The 14,008-nt window shown below is 52.3% G+C and overlaps 1 protein-coding gene across 1 annotated transcript in view; it reads left to right on the plus strand.

The window, feature by feature from the left end:
• TNXB (tenascin XB) overlaps nt 1–14,008 on the plus strand; it is a 76,957-nt gene that overhangs the window by 40,576 nt on the left and 22,373 nt on the right. The window contains exons 12-20 of the mRNA XM_037736211.1: nt 1,389–1,697; nt 3,242–3,517; nt 3,782–4,090; nt 4,501–4,815; nt 4,922–5,239; nt 5,660–5,983; nt 8,655–8,951; nt 10,960–11,286; nt 12,013–12,336. Coding sequence (XP_037592139.1) covers nt 1,389–1,697; nt 3,242–3,517; nt 3,782–4,090; nt 4,501–4,815; nt 4,922–5,239; nt 5,660–5,983; nt 8,655–8,951; nt 10,960–11,286; nt 12,013–12,336 — 2,799 coding nt within the window. The remainder of the gene's footprint in view (nt 1–1,388; nt 1,698–3,241; nt 3,518–3,781; nt 4,091–4,500; nt 4,816–4,921; nt 5,240–5,659; nt 5,984–8,654; nt 8,952–10,959; nt 11,287–12,012; nt 12,337–14,008) is intronic.

The raw sequence follows: 14,008 nt of genomic DNA on the forward strand, positions 1-14,008 counted from the left end.
GAATGTCTTCTTTCCATTTGGCCTAAATTCAGCCACAGACTTTCTTTCCCCTGCTCCAACTGTCCACATCCGTTTCTACCCCTTCTCTTTACAACCCTGCTGTGACTTGGACACAGCTGCCACTTCCTGCTTCTGTCCTTTTTTGTTGAGGTAAAGTGCGTTCCGTCCTGGCCCATGCGAGTTTTCATCTCTCCAGGAAGCCACCCTGGCTCTTGCTTCTGGCCCCTTCCTGCCCCTCATGGCTTCCTGGGCACAGATTCTCCATAACTTTTGTGCTGTGACATCTGGTGAAACCCCTAGCCCTCCTCTCAAGGCAGTGTTTTAAAATCTATAAAATAAAATGTATAGGATTATAAAGAAAACCAAATATACATAGGCAGTTATCAAAAAAATTTTTTTTGAGTTGAAATTTCCCTCTTGTCACCCGGGCTGGAGTGCAATGCCACAATCTCGGCTCACCTTGACCTCTGCCTCCCAGGTTCTATCGATTCTCCTGCCTCGGCCTCCCGAGTAGCTGGGATTACAGGCACCTGCCACCATACCAGGCTAATTTTTTGTATTTTTAGTAGAGACAGGCTTGCACCATGTTGGCCAGGCTGGTCCTGAACTTCTGACCTCAGGTGATCCACTCACCTCGGCCTCCCAAAGTGTTGGGATTACAGGCATGAGCCACTGCACCCAGCCCAAAATATTACTTAAAAATGCAAATTTGTGGTTTAGTAATACTTGGACTTATTAATTAGTTCATTAAATAACAAGACTTGTTGGCATGTTTACTAAACTACGATATTTAGAAGGAGGGATGGATACAAAAGTTATTTTAAAGTTTCTGCAATAACTCTAAGGTGATGTGAAAACATCTGAGGCTGGGCGTGGTGGCTCACACCTGTAATAATCCCAGCACTTTGGGAGGCTGAGGCAGGCGAATCACGAGGTCAGGAGATCAAGACTATCTTGGCTAACACAGTGAAACCCCGTCTCTACTAAAAATACAACAGCAACAACAACAAAATTAGCTGGGCATGGTGGCATGTGCCTGTAGTCCCAGCTACTCAGGAGGCTGAGGCAGGAGAATCACTCGAACCTGGGAGGCAGAGGTTGCAGTAAGCTGAGATCGTGCCACTGCACTCCAGCCTAGGTGACAAAGCAAGACTCCATCTCAAAATAAAAAAAAAATCCCTGGTTTCTGTTGGTGACAAAGTCACAATAATTCTACTCTGGTTGGTTTTCTATATTAGTTTTTGAAGGAAATGCTGCATTTCAGTTAGAGGCCTGGAAATAAAGGTGTGACTATCCCCATCTCAGCTCACAGCCCCCTTGAGGCCCTGGAAGCCCAGGGTTCTCCCCTCAGAGATCTCAGCCATGTTCTTTGTCTTCCCAAATCCCAGCTCCCCTCCCACCAGCCCCAGCCACAGAGGTCTCCAGTCCTCCCCTGGAGCCACGCCTAGGGGAGCTGACAGTGACGGATGTGACCCCCAACTCCGTGGGCCTCTCGTGGACGGTCCCTGAGGGTGAATTCGACTCCTTTGTTGTTCAGTACAAGGACAGGGATGGGCAGCCCCAGGTGGTGCCTGTGGCTGCAGACCAGCGGGAGGTCACCATCCCTGGCCTGGAACCCTCCCGCAAGTACAAGTTCCTGCTCTTTGGGATCCAGGATGGGAAACGACGCAGCCCAGTCTCTGTGGAGGCAAAGACGGGTGAGAGGGGCCCCCACGCAGCTGAGCCTGAGCCACAGCCTTCCCACCCTTCTCTGTCCTCCCCTAGCCGAGTCTTCCCTTTGTCCACCTGCTCTGTCTCATTTGAAAAGCCACATGGGGCAAGCACAATGACTCATGCCTGTAATCCCAGCACTTTGGGAGGCTGAAGCAGGCGGATCACTTGAGGTCAGGAGTTCGAGACCAGCCTGGCCAACATGGCGAAACCCTGTCTCTACTAAAAAGATAAAAATTAACTGGGCGTGGTGACGGGTGCCAGTAATTCCAGCTACTTGGGAGTCTGAGTAACAAGAATCGATTGAACCCGGGAGATGGAGGCTGCAGTGAGCCAAGATCGAGTCACTGCACCCCAGCTCGGGTGATAGAGTGAGACTCCCTCTCAAAAAAGACCAAAAAAAAGAAAAGAAAAGCCACAAAGCAGATGAGGACCCAGGAGAGCGGGGCCAGTTCCTGGCCTGTTGTCCCTTGCTGACCCTGCATCTCTTATAATTCTATTGGATGAGGGAAGCCCCTCCAGCCCTCTTCCTTCAGGGTGGATGTGGGAGCCTGGGGGTGCTGGGAGAAGGGGCAGGGGGAGCAGGAGCCCTTCCTGCCTTGCAAGTCCATCACCTCCTGAGAGTCTTTGGTCTCCTCTGTGACTCTTACCCAGGTTCTCACCCTCCTAGCTCAGGCCTGTCTGGGCCCATATGTGCCTCCTGCAGAGGCTGCCCTTCCTTCTCTGCCCTCCTCTTGGAGCCTCAGAAATTGGGAACCAGAGGAGCCCAGCCCAGCCGTGCCCCTTTCCGAAGGTTCAGTCCAGGCCCTCCCCTGCCCCTGGGGGCTCCCTGTTGCCAGAAAGCTCGCAATAACAATGCCGTCAGCGTCCTCACCGTCCAGAAAGGCAGCAGGCCAGCTCCTTCTCAAGGCCTGGGATGGCTCCTCAGGCGGACACCAGATCCCTTCCCTGCCTGAACTCCCCAGCTTCATCCCCTCCTCATTCTCACAAGCAGCCCACGCTCCTTCACAGGCCCTGTGGGAGCCTTAGTTCTCCTGGGCCAGCTGGTGCAGAATGAGAAACGGAACAGAGAAGGAGTGAGACCTTCCCATGTCTTGCCCTACCCCCCACTTGCTGTCTGCCCCCATCAGGGATTCTGTGCCCCTTGGGTTTCCTCAGAGGCTGGCCAAATCACGAAGTGTGGGCTCCTGGGTAAGAGGAGCTAGAGGGCAAGTCTGTAAGAAGCTGCACCCTGCTGGGGAAGCAGTCTGTGACAGGTGGGAAGAGGCTGGACAGAAAGGGGAGTAAGATGAGGCAGGGAGCTAGGGAATCTCCTTTCCCAGAGGTGACTTAGGATGGGTGACCCTTTTCACTTGGGCAGGGGGAGAGAGGCGTGGGCCACATGGAGATGGTGGTGAGAATGGGAGGTGATGGAAATATTTTGGGGAAGCACTAGGCATTTGGGCAGTTCTGGGTTTTTCCAGTCCCAGAGGGAGGTAGTCAAGGAGTCATTTTGGAAAAAATTAATACAAGAACCTTTCCTCTTCATCAGTTGCCAGCCCAGGGGCCCCACCCCGCCTCGGGGAGCTGTGGGTGACGGACCCCACCCTGGACTCACTGCGCCTCGCCTGGACGGTCCCTGAGGGCCAATTTGACTCTTTTGTGGTCCAGTTCAAGGACAAAGATGGGCCCCAGGTGGTGCCCGTGGAGGGCCATGAGCGCTCTGTCACCGTCTCCCCTCTGGACGCTGGCCGCAAGTACAGATTCCTCCTCTATGGCCTTCTGGGCAAGAAGCGCCATGGCCCCCTCACCGCCGACGGCACCACGGGTGAGGGGCATTCCCTGCAGGTCCCTGCTCGCTCCCTTCAGGCCAGGCAGCAGGCAGTCACTTGTGGTGGCTGCCATTACCGTTATTTGGCCCCAGCCATTCAACTCAGATCCAGCTCCCCCTGTCCCTGCAAAAGCCCCTAGCACAGCCCGGCAGGACTCAGCCATGCTAAGCCCTGTCTGCAGACCTCTCAATCCTGCCCTTCGAGGTCACCCAGCCTTCCAGAAACAGCTCAGCCATTCCCATTCCGTGTCTCCATCTCAGAGGCCCAGAGTGTTACGAACGATACTGGAACAAAGCGTCCCCCAAAACCCCGTCTGGGGGAGGAGCTGCAGGTGACCAGCGTGACCCAGAACTCCGTGGACCTCTCCTGGACGGTCCCTGAGGGCCAATTTGACTCCTTTGTGGTCCAGTACAAGGACAGGGACGGGCAGCCCCAGGTGGTGCCTGTGGAGGGCAGCCTCAGGGAGGTCAGCGTGTCAGGCCTGGACCCTGCTCACAGGTACAAGCTGCTGCTCTACGGGCTGCACAGCGGCAAGCGCGTGGGTCCCATCTCGGCCGTTGCCATAACCGGTGAGTGTGCGGCAGCTGGAACACCTGTGCCTCCTTCCTGCCTGGCTCTCCTGGTCTGACTGAGCCATAAGATCTCTGAGCTTCCCATTTTATATCATTTCCATTGATCCAGGAAGTTTCCTTGTGTCTCTTTAAAGTCAATTCCCTCAACCCCAGCCTCCAGCAACCACTGCCTGCTTTTGACCATCATGGGGACAGCCTTTTGACTTTCCATGTAATGGAATCACAATATGCAGTCTCTTGTGTTTCGTTTCTTGCACTTAGCCCAATGCTTTTGAAATTCACCCATGTGAAGCAAAAGCTGGTCCTTCGATTGCTGACTGCTTGTCCTCACTCCCTCTCCTCCCTCACTCCTCCTGAGAGTCTGGGTGTGGCGACAGACCAGCCATCCATCTCTACCTGTCCCTCAGAACCAGCCCATGGGGAAGAAACTCGAACCACGGCCCCCACCCCTCCAGCACCTGAGCCCCGCCTCGGGGAGCTGACCGTGGAGGAGGCCACGCCACATACCCTGCATCTCTCCTGGATGGTGACTGAGGGAGAATTTGACTCCTTTGAAGTCCAGTACACAGACAGAGATGGGCAACTCCAAATGGTCCGTACAGGAGGCGACCGAAATGACATCACCCTCTCTGGCCTGGAATCCGACCACAGATACCTGGTGACCCTGTATGGTTTCCATGATGGAAAGCATATGGGTCCTGTCCAGGTCGAGGCCCTGACAGGTGAGAAGTACCTCCTTTCAGATGGCTGGGAGAGTGCAGAGGAGAGCAGAGTGTCCGTGGATACCCTGCCCATCTCTCAGTTCTCTCTTTCCACGTCTCTGTCCAGTCCCGGAGGAGGAGGAGCCTTCAGAACCTCCCACCGCAACCTCTGAGCCTCCCATCAAGCCTCGCCTGGGGGAGCTGACTGTGACAGATGCCACCCCCTACTCTCTCAGCCTGTCCTGGACGGTCCCCGAGGGCCAGTTTGACCACTTCCTGGTCCAGTACAGGAACGGGGACGGGCAGCCCAAGGCAGTGCGGGTGCCGGGGCACGAGGACCAGGTCACCATCTCGGGCCTGGAGCCAGACCACAAGTACAAGATGAACCTGTACGGCTTCCATGATGGCCAGCGCGTGGGCCCCGTGTCTGCCATCGGGGTGACGGGTGAGTGGACGGTGGGAGCCCCAGGGTGGGAGCCGTTGGAGGGTCACCCTCCTGCTCTTTGGTGATGACTGGTGGGGAATGGTGGCGGGGTCTGCTCAGTATCTCAGACCCGCTTGTGGCTGGGGCTGGGCCTCCCCTTTGGCCTTCCTGTGAGGTTGAGCCCTGGCTCCTCCTGAGCAGGGAGGGGCCGTTGGGAGCTTTGCTGTGCTGGTGGCAGTCCCAGGTCCCCCAAGCTGACCCTGGAACTTGTCATGTGTGTTAGCTGTCTGCTGAGCAGGACCCCCCAGCCCCAAGAATGGGCCTCTCTGAGCCAACCTCAGGACCCCCAGTCACAGCCTTGGCTTCTCCCTCCTTTTCCCCAAGTCCCAAGGGCATCCCCCAGGGACCCTGCCTCACTCTCTCTGTGTCCCTTTTCCTCAGCTGCAGAGGAAGAGACCCCCAGCCCCACAGAACCCAGCACGGAGGCCCCAGAGCCCCCCGAGGAGCCGCTCCTGGGGGAGCTGACAGTGACAGGAGCCTCCCCTGACTCGCTGAGCCTCTCCTGGACCGTCCCCCAGGGCCACTTCGACTCCTTCACCGTGCAGTACAAGGACAGGGACGGGAGGCCCCAGGCGGTGCGTGTCGGGGGCGAGGAGAGCGAGGTCACCGTGGGGGGCCTGGAGCCCGGGCGCAAGTACAAGATGCACCTGTACGGCCTCCACGAGGGGCGGCGCGTGGGCCCAGTGTCCGCCGTGGGTGTGACTGGTGAGTAGTGCTTGGGGTTTCATCGGGTAACTACCTTTCCCTCATGGGTGCCTGATTACTGCTCTGCCCTTTGCCAAGCCCTGTGGGTCCAGGTCTTGGCTCCCGTGTTCGCCACGGGCGTCATGGGTGAGTGAAGGCTGCAGAGCCCTGTGGATTGGGTCTTAGGAAAGTGCAGCCTCCAGCATCTCCTCCACTAGAGACCCAGGACCCCAAGACCTCAAACCTATAATCCACACTGTTCACTAAGGCCTCAGGACAGGTGTGACCTGGGGACAGAGAGAGCAAATCCAGGAGAAGTGTCAGTCATGTGGGAGAAGCCCTTGGGGACTGAGGCCTCTCAGGAGGTGATCCGCTGGCTGGTTTGTGGCTCTCTGCTTATCCTTGGAACTCTAGAGAGAACACTTTTTGTGAGATTGGAACATATTTTTTGAAATACAAATTAGTTAAATTAATAAATATTTGTTAAGTAAAAGTTCAAATGTATAAAGAGAAAGAATAGTACGAAAACTTTAGGTACCCATCACCCTGCCACCCTGCTTCAACCAAATATCAACTTCTGGCCAGTCTGGCTCGTCTCTGTCCCACCCACTTTCTCCACTAGAATCACTAGAATGCTTTTTTGTTTTTGTTTTTGTTTGTTTTTGAGACAGGGTCTCACTTTGTCGCCCAGGCTGGAGGGTACTGGCACAATCGCACCTACTGCAGCCTCAGCCTCCTGGGCTTAAGGGATCCTCCCACCTCAGCCTCCCAGATAGCTGGGACTACAAGCGCACTCCACCACTCTCGACTAATGTTTTTGTATTTTTTGTAGCAACAGGGTTTAACCAGGTTGCCCAGGCCAGTCTGGAACTTCTGGGTTCAGGTGATTCTCCCACCTCAGTCAAAGAGATGGAATTCCAGGCGTGAAGCACCAAACCCGGCCCAACTGTTTTCTTTATTAACACCTTTATGAATATATAATTCATGTGGCATAAAATACACTTGTTTTAAGTGTACAACTTACTGATTTTAGTATCTTTGCCTACTTGTGCAGCCATCACCACAATCTAATTTTAGAACATTTCCATCACCCCCGGAAGAAATCTTGGGTCCAGACCCATTCCTATCTCAGCCCTAGTTTATAACTAATCTGCTTTTGTGTCTGTAGATTTGCCTTTTCAGGATATTTTGTATAAACAGAATCACACAGTATGTATTCTTTGGTGTCTGGCTTCTTTCTCTGAGCATAATGTTTTTGAGGTTTATCGATGTAGCATGTAGAAGTACTACATTTACTACATTGCTATTGATTGATGGATTGATGGAATTTTTTTTTTCTTTGAGACAAACTCCCACTCTGTTGCCCAGGATGCAGGGAAGTGGCATGATCATAGCTCATTGCTAGCCCCAAATCCAGCCCCAAACTCCTGGGCTCGAGCCATCCTCCATCTCAGCCTCCCAACTAGCTGGGACCACTGGTGCTTGCCACCACACTCAGCTAATTTTTAAATTTTTTTGTAGAGATGGGGTCTCACAGTGTTACCCAGGCTGATATCAAACTCCTGGCTTCAAGCAATCCTCCTGCCTGTGCCTTACAAAGAGCTGGGATAACAGGCAGGAGCCACCTGCCCTCAGCCACTACATTGCTTTTTATTGCCTAACAGGATATACCACTGCAGTATTTAAAAACGATCCCCAGACATCCTGTCCTTTCATCACTAAATATTTAAAGTTATATCTCTTTTTCAAAAAATTACTTTTTAAAAAATATACAATATGGCTGGGTGAGGTGGCTCACACCTGTAATCCCAGCACTTTGGAAAGCCAAGGCATGTGGATCACTTGAGGTAGAGTTCGAGACCAGCCTGACCAACATGGTAAAACCCCATCTCTATTTAAAAAAAAAAAAAAAAAAAAGCGGAGCATGGTGGCATGTGCCTGTAGTCCCAGCTACTTGGCGGGGCTGAGGCATGAGAAATTGCTTGAACCTAGGAGGCAGAGGTTGCAATGAGCCAAGATTGCACCACTGCACTCCAGCTGGGGTGACAGAGCGAGACTCTGTCTCAAAAAATAAATAAATAATAAAATTCCACAATACAATTAGCATACCCTGAGAAATGAACAATCATTCCAGTGCTACAGTCTCCTGATTGTCTCATAGTTGTTTTTCCAATTTGTTGCTGAAATCAGGAGGATACGTTGCAATTTAGAAAACTGAAATTTTAAATAGAGTGGTCATCGACGGCCCACAGAATAAGGTGGCTTTTGAACAAAGACTTAAAGGAAGTGTGGGCATGAGCCATGAAGCTATCTGGGAAAAGAACAGTTAGGTAGAGGGAATAGTCAGTGCCAAAGTGCTGAGGTGGGAGGCTGTCTGGCATGTTTGAGGGACCATAGGAAGCCGCAGAAGACTTTTTTTTTTTTTCAAAGGAGATGGGGGTTTTGCCATGTTGGCCAGGCTGGTCTTGAACTCCTGACCTCAGGTGATCCATCCACCTCGGCCTCCCAAAGTACTGGGATTACAGGCATGAGCCATGGCACCTGGCCTACAAAATACTTTAATGATTATAATCAGAAATCGATCTTAAGTTAGGCCCAGACTGGGCCCACCTTCTGACTTGAATTCAAGACATCTGGGGCCTCAACACCTCCTTCCAGTAAGAGAAAAGATTCTGTTTCTATCTTTTCTCAGCCCCCAAAGAGGAGCCCCCCGATGTTCCTCTTGTGAAGCCGCGTCTAGGGGAGATGACTGTGACAGATGCCACCCCCGACTCCCTCAGCCTGTCCTGGACGGTCCCCGAGGGCCAATTTGACCATTTCTTGGTCCAGTACAAGAATGGGGACGGGCAGCCCAAGGCAGTGCGGGTGCCAGGACACGAAGACGGGGTCACCATCTCGGGCCTGGAGCCAGACCACAAGTACAAGATGAACCTGTATGGCTTCCACGGTGGCCAGCGCGTGGGCCCCGTCTCTGCTGTTGGTTTAACTGGTGAGTGTGCAATAGGGCACTGGGCCCTGCCCTGAACTAGACTCAGTTTCCCCTTTATTGTCAGTATCTGGTGGCTTTATTTTACTTTCTCTGAGACCAAGCCTCCCAAGCTCCTGGGAATGGTTCTTCTGGTGCCTTCGCTCCAAGCCTTTGGTATTGCCCAGGTCTTCTACTCTTTACACATGAGCTTTTTGGGTCCTTGAAGAGGTGGGGGGCCAGGGAAATAACACAGACTGAGGCACACCTGGGGTTGACCGTAGCCTCAGCCCATTTGAGCTGTGTGACCTCAAGAGAATCGCACAACATGTCTGGGCACAGTGGCTCACGCCTGTAATCCCAGAACTTTGGGAAGCCGAAGGGGGCAGATTACCTGATGTCAGGAGTTCGAGACCAGCCTGGCCAACATGGTGAAACCCCGTCTCTACTAAAAATACAAAAATTAGCTGGATGTGGTATTGGGCACCTGTAGTCCCAGCTACTCAGGAGGCTGAGGCAGGAGAATTGCTCCAACCTGGGAGGTGGAGGTTGTAGTGAGCCAAGCTCGCGCCATTGCACTTCAGCCTGGACGACAGAGCTAGACTCTGTATCAGAAACCAAAAACGAAAAAACAAAAAGAAAAACCAGACACACACCTTTCTGTACCTTCTTTTCCTCATATGTAAAGAAGGAATAAACCATACCTGTTGTGAAGGGCGGGAGTGTGACTTGGCTATCACACACAATGAGAGATAACCGCAGTCTTTCCCTTCTGAAAATCCCTTAGGGCAAACTCTCATAATGATCACTGATTTCAGTGGGAAAAATTGTATGTGTTCCTTAAGCCCCCAAATTAATACCCATTTATTTTTAAAACAATACTGAGTTCTGTTAACATGGATACTATTACTTTAATTGTAAATAGCGGTCATGTGCACAACTTAACAAGGCATTTTTCCTTCATTAATTACCTGTAATTCGGCTCTTTGATGCTTTCGTTAAGCTCTTTTATAGCTGTTACCCCCTAAATGCTTAAGGCTCAATTCTCAAAAAGAACAGACAAATGAAATGTGGTGATTTTGTAATTCCACTATCAAGGCAGAATGAAACCCTAAGAAGAGCAGAAAAGATTAAAGAAATCAATGATTTCACACAGGCCAAAAGAGCTGGCATCACTGGAGGTGTGCTCTCTGCCATAAGTTAGCAGAGCTACTGCAAGATCCAGAGACAACTCAGCTGCGAAGATGCCCTCATGTGGTCTCATCTCTCTACTCTCAGCTGTAAAATCTAAACTGATTTCTAAAAATGCTCAGAATTAGGTGGAATTTCCAAGCCCAGGTGGATGAACCTCCTGATACAACTTGCCTGTTATGCTTGATTGTGCTTGGTTGATATTCTTTTTCTTTTTTTTTTGAGATGGAGTCTCACTCTGTCACCCAGGCACCCAAGTACCCAGGCACCCAGGCTGGAGTGCAATGGCACGATCTCAGCTCATTGCAACCTCTGCCCCCCCCAGGGTTCAAGTGATTCTCCTGCCTCAGCCTCCCGAGTACCTGGGATTACAGGCATTCACCACCAGGCCTGGCCAATTTTTATATTTTTAGCAGAGACGGAGTTTCACCGTGTTGGCCAGGCTGATCTCAAACTCCTGACCTCAGGTGATCTGCCCGCCTCAGCCCCTCAAAGTGCTGGGATTACAGGCGTGAGCCACCACACCCAGCCCTAGTTGGTGTTCTTATAAAGCATCAATTCTGTCCTATAAAACAAATTTGCTTGGCACGCTGGAATCCTTGTTGCAGGCATGCACACTAAGCATCATGGGGATGCCACCCAAGCATCATGGGGATGCCACCCAAGCATCATGACTTGGCCACAAGTGTGTGCTCTGTCCTCTGTTAACTGAACATTCAAAGCAGAGAAATGATATCCTAAGCCTGTGGGACCCTAGTGTGTCTAAGAGAATCCCAGAATCCCCTAGCTAGAAGGAGGCCCACCAGGCATGTCCACCCATTCTCTCTATCTTCTGATGCAGCCCCAGGAAACGATGAAGAAATGGTCCCAGCCCCGACAGAACCTCCCACACCCGAGCCCCCCATCAAGCCTTACCTGGGGGAGCTGACTGTGACAGATGCCACCCCCGACTCCCTCAGCCTGTCCTGGATGGTCCCCGAGGGCCAGTTTGACCACTTCCTGGTCCAGTACAGGAACGAGGACGGGCAGCCCAAGGTGGTGCAGGTGCCGGGGCATGAGGACGGGGTCACCATCTCGGGCCTGGAGCCAGACCACAAGTACAAGATGAACCTGTACGGCTTCCATGATGGCCAGCGCATGGGCCCCGTGTCTGCCATCGGGGTGACGGGTGAGTGGACGGTGGGAGCCCCAGGGTGGGAGCCGTGGGAGGGTCACCCTCTTGCTCTTTGGTGATGACTGGTGGGGAATGGTGGCCGGGGTCTGGTCAGAACTCAGATCTGCTTGTGGCTGGGGCTTCGGCTCCCATTGTGTCTTCCTATGAGGTTGACCCCTGGCTCCTCCTGAGCAGGGAGGGGCCGTTGGGAGCTTTGCTGTGTTGGTGGCTGACCCAGGTCCCCCATAACTGACCCTGGAACTTGTCTCTTTTTTTTTTTTTTTTTTTGAGACGGAGTTTCACTCATGTTACTCAGGCTGGAGTGCAATGGCGCGATCTCGGCTCACCGCAACCTCCGCCTCCTGGGTTCAGACAATTCTCCTGCCTCAGCCTCCTGAGTAGCTGGGATTACAGGCACGTGCCACCATGCCCAGCTAATTTTTTTTTGTATTTTTAGTAGAGACGGGGTTTCACCATGTTGACCAGGATGGTCTCGATCTCTTGACCTCGTGATCCACCCGCCTCGGCCTCCCAAAGTGCTGGGATTACAGGCGTGAGCCACCGCGCCCGGCCTCCTGGAACTTGTCATGTGTGTTAGCTGTCTGCTGAGCAGGACCCCCCAGTCCCAAGAATGGGCCTCTCTGAGCTGACCTCAGGTCCCCTAGTCACCGCCTTGGCTTCTCCTTCCTTTCCCCAAGACGTGCGCACATCCCCCAGAGACCCTCTCATCCTTTTTCTCAGCTGCAGAGGAAGAGACCCCCGGCCCCACAGAACCCAGCATGGAGGCCCCAGAGCCTCCCGAGGAGCCGCTCCTGGGGGAGCTGACAGTGACAGGAGCCTCCCCTGACTCGCTGAGCCTCTCCTGGACCGTCCCCCAGGGCCGCTTCGACTCCTTCACCGTGCAGTACAAGGACAGGGACGGGAGGCCCCAGGCGGTGCGTGTCGGAGGCGAGGAGAGCGAGGTCACCGTGGGGGGCCTGGAGCCCGGGCGCAAGTACAAGATGCACCTGTACGGCCTCCACGAGGGGCGGCGCGTGGGCCCTGTGTCTGCCGTGGGCGTGACTGGTGAGTAGTGCTTGGGGTCTCATGGAGTAACTACCTTTCCCTCATGGGTGCCTGATTACTGCTCTGCCTTTTCGCCAAGCCCTGTGGGTCCAGGTCTTGGCTCCCATGTCCTGCCCTCCGTCTGTGCCCCATGGCTGTGGCCCATGCTAGTGGTTTGCTTGTCCACTTTGGTGTGACCTCCTTCTGAGGGTCAACCACTGAGGACCTCCAAGGGTTAAATATGTCAGGTGCACACCAAGCCTAACTAATGAAAAATTTCCTTTTTTTCTGTCTTAACCATAGCATTCTTTGTTATAACCACATACACAAATGCATACGAGAGAAACAATCCAACGTCAAAGCACATTGGGATGACTAAATAATTTAGGCAACATCTATAAAAAGAGCTATTATGCCACCACTGAAATATTTTAACATAAGACCCTTACTTTATAATGTTACACTGAAAAAAGAGAGCCCAGGCCAGACAGTGGCTCACACCTGTAATCCCAGCACTTTGGGAGGCCAAGGAGGCTGATCACCTGAGGTCAGGAGTTCCAGACCAGCCTGGCCAACATGGTGAAACCCTGTCTCTACTAAAACTACAAAAATTAGCCAGGCTTGGTGGTACATGCCTGTAATCCTAGCTACTCGGGAGACTGAGGCATGAGAATCACTTGAACCTGGGAGGCGGAGGTTGTAGTGAGCTGAGATCACCACTGCACTCCAGCCTGGGCGAAAGGGCCAAACTCAGTCTCAGAAAAAAAGAAAAAAGAGAGCCAACTTGTTGTAAGGATGCTAATCACAGCCATTTGAAAGTAATAGGCACAGCAAGAAGACCGGAAAGAAACACATCCCACAGGTGGCATGATTTGTTAGATAGAATAGAATGTTCCAGCACGTTTTTTGGGTATTATTCTATTCTGCGTAGTCCAAGTCTTCTTAAATGGCAAACATTTCTTTTATAATCGGGAAAAGGAAAAAAAGAAAATATATAATGTCTTCTCCTTCTTTACACCCCATCTGTCCTTCTCCCCTGTCACTCTTGTGACTTATTTCATTTCTAATTATGAGAAATTTCAAGATTTCTAGTCCCTAAGAAATTGAGGGATTGGGAATCATGAGATGAACTGAATTCCAAATGCACAGTCAGGCTGCCTTTTCTAAGTCATTCTCAGCCAGGTGGTTATGCCTGGTTTAGAGTATATTTCGAGAATTTCTACCAATGGGGAAGAATCCCCCCTGCTGAGAGGTCTTTTGCAAGGCAGGTCGCCACCTCTGCGACACCAGGTGAGGTGCAAGCTGGTCTCCCGAAGACCATCCGGACAGAGGAAGCCCTCTCACTCGGTCTCCCTGATTCCTGGGGGAGAGACCTCATTTCCATATGCATGCTCAGAGAACCATCTGAGTTTTGGAAAACGGGGAATAGGGAAATTATTGCAAAATGAACATTAGGAAAATTCACACTCTGAGGGTAAGCTGTTCTGGCTGATGTTCAGTTCTGTGTTCCTGCCCCCACCATGGTGAACCACAGAATGGACACAGGACAGGCTGAGGGACTCGCCCCTGCCCCTCCTGTTCCATCTGCATTGCCACCCAACCCCTACTCCACACTTGATTTTTAATTGTTGTAGCCCAGAATTTCTTCTTTCTTTCTTTTTTTCTTCCCTTCCTTTCCTTTCCTTCCCCCTCC

Source organism: Cebus imitator, unplaced genomic scaffold (genome assembly GCF_001604975.1).
Source record: "Cebus imitator isolate Cc_AM_T3 unplaced genomic scaffold, Cebus_imitator-1.0 Scaffold24, whole genome shotgun sequence".
NCBI classification, from domain to species: domain Eukaryota; kingdom Metazoa; phylum Chordata; class Mammalia; order Primates; family Cebidae; genus Cebus; species Cebus imitator.